At 40.0% G+C, this 7249-nt stretch overlaps 1 protein-coding gene across 1 annotated transcript; it reads left to right on the forward strand.

Annotated features, from left to right (window-relative positions):
* Positions 1-2117: 2117 nt before the first annotated feature.
* LOC104956257 (UDP-glucuronosyltransferase 2A2-like) lies at positions 2118-6767 on the forward strand (the record flags this gene model as incomplete). The annotated part of the gene is made up of 3 exons (XM_010783726.1): positions 2118-2306; positions 4869-5771; positions 6661-6767. Coding segments are annotated over exons 2-3 (1008 nt in total), but the record flags the coding sequence as incomplete, so codon positions are not given.
* Positions 6768-7249: the final 482 nt, after the last annotated feature.

Consider the following 7249-nt stretch of genomic DNA (forward strand, 5'->3'; position numbering starts at 1 on the left):
AGAAGAAGAAGAGAGGAAAAGGAGGAATGATTATGAACTTGTAACAATGTGTGTGAGTCCAATGTTCAGCCTATCAAATTATAAGGTATCAGCAAGTTTAATAGGAAAGGATAAGTCAATTGGTTCTTATTTAAAAGGTGCAATATATTGATCTGAGCCACCTGTTCCAAAACAACATGAACATTAAAGGTCCCATGTCATGCTTTTCCGGTTATTACCCATCCCCTTGTGTGTTATGAAGGTTTTTCTGCATGTAAACGGTCTGCAAAGTCACAAACCCTCAAAGTACACCCTGTAGCGAGTAAAACTCTAACACAGAAAAGACCTGTCTATGCTGCCCCAGAACGCCTCGTTGGAGATTTCTCTTGTTCTTCCTGGGTACAGTGACGTGCCCATACCCAAATGGACCCATTGGTCCAAATGGACCAATCCGTGGAGCCGTTAAGTTAAGTCCGTGGATTGGTCCACATGGGCCAATTGTGAACTTCCTCACACACACACACTCTATCTTTTCTCAGCTGCAGCTCCGCGGGGCTGTGAGTTTTTGTGTGAGTACACACACAAACTCCCAGCCAGGTTGCGGGTGTGTGTGTGTTTTGGGCTGGGTTTCGCTGTATCGCAGACGGCCACTGGGCTCATAGGGAGGGGGGGGCAGGAGCTCCAACGAGCCGTTTAGGACAGAGAGTGAATACACATACTATACAGAGATGCTGTATGAGAAACCATTGTGAGTTTGGAAAACAGCACAGTATAAATCTATTCTAGTAGACCTCAACAATGGAAATATGATCAGTAGAAATGGCCTTGACACGGGACCTTTAAGCATTTCACTTCTTCAATTGGGTCCATATAACATCAATCAAAGTGATCTGTTATTTTAATATTTTTGAATAAGTTACAGGAGGGAAATAATTAAGACAATGCTGTGATTTAAATGAGGCACCACCAGTAACCTAGTCGTTACTCTACAGAGAGTTTAGAAGGAATGTTAGAGAAGTTTTTTAACATTATTAATACTATTTAATCAAATGTTTAGCTGGCTAACTTCAAAATTAACTCCCAGTGTTAGCTTTAGCCTACACTTTTGAATCATTGATAGTGTACACTACAGGCTATCATGGCTCATCACTATCATCTTTGACGTTATCATCCTCACTGATAAGCAAGGGGCACCACTCTTTGTTTTCATGCATTTGTTTCATGTAGAAATAGAAAGCTCTTTTTCTTCAAACAACAATCATTTTAGTGTAGAGTGTCAGAATGGACAAATAAATGCAGCTTTAAATGAAGCTGCATTGTAATTCACATTTAGTCCAAGGGTAAAGTTTAAAGTCAACAAACAAGGTCATGTAGTTCATGTTGTGTTACCACACTGTTTGGTTACAGGCTAATAACCCAGATTGCATAACTTGACTAAAACTAATCTATGAAATGTATGTATGTTCATTCTTTCCAGATTTGCATTTTATTTTTGGGGATTTTTAGTTTTCTTTTTTAACCGGTTTGTGCGGTTGTAAGGTTCTTTTGTTACTTATTTTTTTATCCAATACTTATTTTGAAACAAAAATAATAAAACAACTTGACTCTTAGTTGTATTTTATCTACACAATTCAATGTTTATTATTTCTTCGTCTAAGTTTTTCATTTTCTTCAAAGAGGCCCTATTATGCTTTTTTGGGGCGTTTACCTTCCCTGTATGTTGTGTAGGTTTTTGTGCGTGTAAATGGTCTGCAAAGGCTAAAATCCCAAAGTTCTATCCAGAGGGAGTTTCTCTCCCACACACTCCCCCCCCTGCCTGAAACACCTCCATTGTAGTCCTTCCAGCAGAGTCCCAGGAGAGGCACAAAAAACTATTATGGAACATGAAAATGAGCATGATAGGGCCCCTTTAATCATAAAATAACTAATGAATTCTGCAGACAAAAAGAAAGGCATAATCGAGGTACTTCGAGGTAATGCAGTGTTTACAGAATGGATAAGGTGTAGGAAACACAGGTTGATTGAGTTTATCATATTTATTTGCCACTGTACTATCAACCTTCTCTCCACAGAGTTATCTCAGTACTACATTTTTATGGTCAAAGTCTAAGTTTGTTACGTGAGACTGCCGTAGATTTAGCTCTTCTTTGTGTAACTAAACTGCTACAGGAGCACACCACACACTCTGAACTTTAGTCCTGTTCAGTGCCCACACCCTCCGAGCTGCAGTATCTCACAGAGCTGGAGAACAGTCGGCCATCCGTTTGCTTTGAAGCAAGAAGAACGCACAAACAAGCTCGTGAACTCCGTTGACCGGGACGCTCTCGGTAAGTGTTTGGGGCTAGAATAGGTATATTACTTTTTGCTAATGATTTCAGTATGTTTTCATTTGTGTGTAGCATGGTGTGAGTATTACTGTGATGTATATGTGCGTGCAAAGAGTATGCACCTAAACCCTGAGTATTAGCAGATGAATGCTACGGTCAGGTACAAAGACTTCCAGATGTTTTCTATTGACAGGAGCCGAACAGCACTTTTAGAATGCTTTGAAAAACATACCTTGCACTATAGTATTTTTAAGGTTTAGCTTATAAACCATGAAAGAAAATCTAAGTGTATAGTTATAGATGAGCACAGTCGAAGCAATGGGAAAGCACATTGAGACCCAGATTCAAATAACTTAGTGTTCTTAGTACTTGTATTTAAAACAGATGCCTATCAGCTCTTGCAATTGTCTCACGTTTCCTGTTGGCAGTAATGTCAGAGTCAGGACCTTTTCTTTCCTTATGCAGATCACGTACTTTTTTATTTATAACAAGTCGTATTGGGCCTTTAAATGAATTGCTCTAAACTCTCCGTTCTTCAATAGTAATGAAAAGTTGTATTGTTGCTATAAAAAGCACACATCATAAAGTGTAAGCCTTTACTCATATAATTTTCAATTTTTATAATCAAATGTACCATATTTATATTCCATTATTATTATTATTATTTGTTTTTATTACATTTTATTATTATTATTATTATTATTATTATTATCAGTAGTAGTACATACGTATGGTCTTTGAGACAAATGAAACTGAAAACAAATAATTAATTAATAAGATAAACCTAACAGTTGTGCTTCTTTGCAACATAATGCAATAAGCTTGATTGACATGTGTCCTTGTAAGTACAAAAGGCAGCTGCTTTTATATACCGTTCCTAGTTTAAAACCTATTATTACTGACACGCAAAACTCTGAAACCTGAGAGAGAGAACATTTACCACATCAAAACAGCTTTTGTAAAACTCCTGGGAATAAGCGGCAGGAATTCCCACACATTGTGCTTGTGTTGTATAATCAAGGAATCAGGAAGTTATGTAAGACTTGAAGCAGTGTGCTTCAGTTTGCTGCAAATCCTTCATAGAAAGCCTTGTAGTGATGTGCTTCAGCTTTGTTTTTTCTGCACTTCTGAAACTACTAAAAAACACACTGTGCTCTTAGATAGACGGATAGAATTGGAGGGATGAAACCCTCTTTAATGGTCACACATGTTCATGCACACAGCACACACAGTGACATGTGTTCTCTGCTGTTTACCCATCCTAGTACTAGGAGCAGTGGGCAGCTATTGTACAGCGCCCGGGGAGCAATCGGGAGTGGGGGGGTGGGGGGATGTCCGGTGCCTTGCTCAAGGGCACCACGGCAGGGCTCAGGAGGTGAACTGGGACCTCTCCAAGTAGCAGTCCACACTCCATATCTTAACTGTTAGTGTTGTTGATCCTCAGAGCTGGAAAAGGTTGCCGTTGTGTCAATAATCATGTTTACTTGAGCTGGCAAGACTTAGAATGCAGTTGGCTTTTAGCTTAATCGATCAAAATAAAAATTAGAAATTGATGATTGAAAAGAAAGAAGTGGTTAAGCATTTGCATATTCATTTGCAGAGGGGCAAGGTTGCTGCTGCCCCTGCCTGCGAAGGTCCGTGTGATCCTGTGTGGACAATGGTGATAAACACATGCCATCTGTGCATTCATGGACTCATCCACATATCTTTGTTAATATAATAAAAATGATTATAACTTTATTTTCCAACCCTATATTATGCTTGTTTTTTCGTGTGAATTCAGATGCTTTCTGATATTTTCCACTAATAGAAATGTAACTAATCAGATGTACAGCCTTGAAGAAAACATGTGCTATATGACAGATCTTAAGTTTGTACTTCCTGTTTAAAAACGATTTCCTACATTTTACAGAGGTAATTGAAAACATATTTTTACACAACAAGACATTTATGTTGTAATCTTTGACCAGTTTTGTATCAAAATCTTATAATTGAATGCCCCTTTCCCTTTGACTAAATAATCAGAGCCTTTAATTGTCAAACAAACACAAGAACAAGGTGCCCTTTTGCAAACTGGAATGTCCCAACAATTAGTTGGAAATAACTGAGGTTAAAAAAAAACTTACACACACATAGGCCACATTTACAGTAATTATCTTGTTATTTTTTAAGTTTCTCTGAATTATAGCTAAAATAACCAAGTCAATTGAGCCTGTTGTCTGGAAGCTAGATTACTCACAACTCCTACTTTGCTTAGCAGTTTTGATGACGACACTGCTTGCAGTCTCTTAAAGATCCTTAACCTTGTAACAAATATTGTACATCTTTATAACCAATATCTTATATACAGTTTTAGTTCATCATTAGGCTCAGAACCTCTGTAACATGGTAAGTCGTGTCCTCTTATAAACCACTAGCCATAGTTCGCAAATTAGCTCAGAAACCAGATTTATGTTCAATTATTTGTTAAGCTGAAGCATAAGTTGGATATTCAGAAATGCAAAGCCTTTTAAAATCTGGAAGATCTAACATTATCACATCTCTTGTCAGATTTTCTTTCAGAGATGTACCGACCAATCTTGACGGCACTTGCAGTGCTGCTCTGCTCTTCACCCTTGGTAAATTCAGGGAAAATCTTGGTTATCCCTGTGGATGGAAGCCATTGGATCAACATGAAAGTCCTCGTCGAAGAGCTTCACTCCAGAGGTCACGACATCACAGTTATACGGCCATCAGACAGCTGGTACATCAAGACAGAGTCCCCTTACTACAAGTCCATCACAATAAATTCTGCTGCTGGCTTTGATGAGGAAGGCTTTGGGATATTTGTAACCAAAATGCTGACCATGCGTCGGGATGGTGCTTCACTTTGGGCGCGTTTATCTCTGGAGTATGAACTGGTGGAACAGTTCTATCAGATGAACAAGCAAATGATTGCAATGGTAGGAGAGATGTTTGAGAATACCCAACTGATGCAGAGCCTGAATGATGCCAAGTATGAATTAGTTCTGACAGACCCTGCGATCGGTGCAGGGGTGCTTATTGGTCATCGTTTGGGTCTTCCACTTGTCCTCAATGTGAGGTGGACTGTTCAGGGTGAGGCACATCATGCAATTGCACCTTCCCCATTTTCATATGTCCCAATACCAGGGGCAGAGCTGACTGACAAGATGAATTTCCTCCAGCGGGTCAAGAACTTAACATACTTTTTCTTTACTTGTTTTCAAACTTGGTATGTAACAGATTCCAACTACAAACCATTTGTCCAGCGTTACTTTGGAAATGGTGTTCATTACATGGAGCTTTTTCAGGCTGCAGACATCTGGCTAATGAGGAACGATTTTACTTTTGAGTTCCCAAGACCCACAATGCCAAACATTGTCTACATGTCAGGATTTCAGTGCAAACCCTCCAAGCCCCTGTCTAAAGAATTAGAAGACTTTGTCCAGAGCTCTGGTGAACATGGTTATAATCGATCTAAACAACTAATGTCCAAAAGTTGTATCGCAGTCGAAAGATTGTAATAATGGTATCGTACCCTATCATACCCTTTACGAAAACATTTGGTTTTACGGCACCGGAACATAGAAATAGGTAACATGTAAATTCGAGTGTACGCGGGGAGATTGGTTTATTCGTTTTCGCAGGGTCAAAACCGAACGGCGCGCTGGAAATGACGGGTCGAGAAAACCGAACAGGTGGGGCCAGTCAGACAGTCGAAAGGCCGATGTGCTGACGACTCGAGAGTTTATTCGCGAGTGTACGGTGTTCTACTAGTAATTTTTTCTTGTTGCTCCGTATTACCGACTTACATATGATCTAGTCGAACACGGTCGTTATTTGTCTTTGACGGTCTACCTATACTGTGTTCATCCTAGGCACCTTTGTTAGTGTCGCTTGTTGCAGTAATAGTTTCGGAAATTTTCGAGTGACGTATTTTTGTTTTATCGGTTACATCAGGAAGGGGGTCAGAATCAACTGTCCTGTTAGCATTGCCTCATATGTCGGATAAACACCTTTAATTAAAATTTTTTCGTAATATGGGGTTTGTTGTAAAGATTTTGGACGGCCTATGCTGTGCGATTTCGATTTCAAAAATCCTCATTTGTTACACCTTCGTTCGTTACGGAAGTATTATGTAGAACTATGCAAAGTCGTGATACAATGGTTCATAATTACAAAAATTTTTACATCTGACACGGATAACATCGTCATATAAGATAATAAGTGAAAAATAAAAAAAAAAACACACTGGAACGAAGATCTTTGTTGTAAGGTGTATTGAATTATTGACGTGTTCTTTTTTGACCAATTATGATCGTTGTATTGACCAGTCAATTTTTGTGATGGGTAGCTAACCTTAACCATGACCTAGAACCTGTAGACATTCGAGACAGTATTCTACACGACGGAGGGAACAAGGAAGTAGTGTTTGGAGCTAGGTCCTTGTACCGGATACAGGTACAACGGCGACAAAGTACCGACCAGAGACACGTCCGAATCTGTCGTGGAAGTAGACAGAGGGGACGATTCAAACCCGAGTCATCTCATGGAGGAAGTCGTGGAGGTCCTTCAAAAGAAACGAAGTGTCAAACTCTACAGGTCCTACCCGGTGTGGAGAACGAACAGTAGGACTTCTTCAACAGTCCGGACCAAGTTTGTACTCCCCGTCGGGTGTTATGTGGCCACCACTTACCGGAGGACCCTATAGGCAGGTTACACGGAGGCACCCGGTGTTTGTTAAACCAGACCCACTGCGGTCACTCACTAGCAAAAACTCCCATTGGAAGGCTTGTCATTCACCACAAACGCTACAATAGAAGAAAACGGGAAACGACGGAGGTCTAGTAGGAGAGACTCCTTCAACCCGGGTTTTCGGTCGCGTTACAGGAGCCACTTCACGCAGGAGTCCTTCACGACGGTGGCTCCGAAGGGTTTCAGTA

Source organism: Notothenia coriiceps, unplaced genomic scaffold, assembly GCF_000735185.1.
Source record: "Notothenia coriiceps isolate Sejong01 unplaced genomic scaffold, NC01 NC01_scaffold00025707, whole genome shotgun sequence".
Taxonomy (NCBI): Eukaryota; Metazoa; Chordata; class Actinopteri; order Perciformes; family Nototheniidae; genus Notothenia; species Notothenia coriiceps.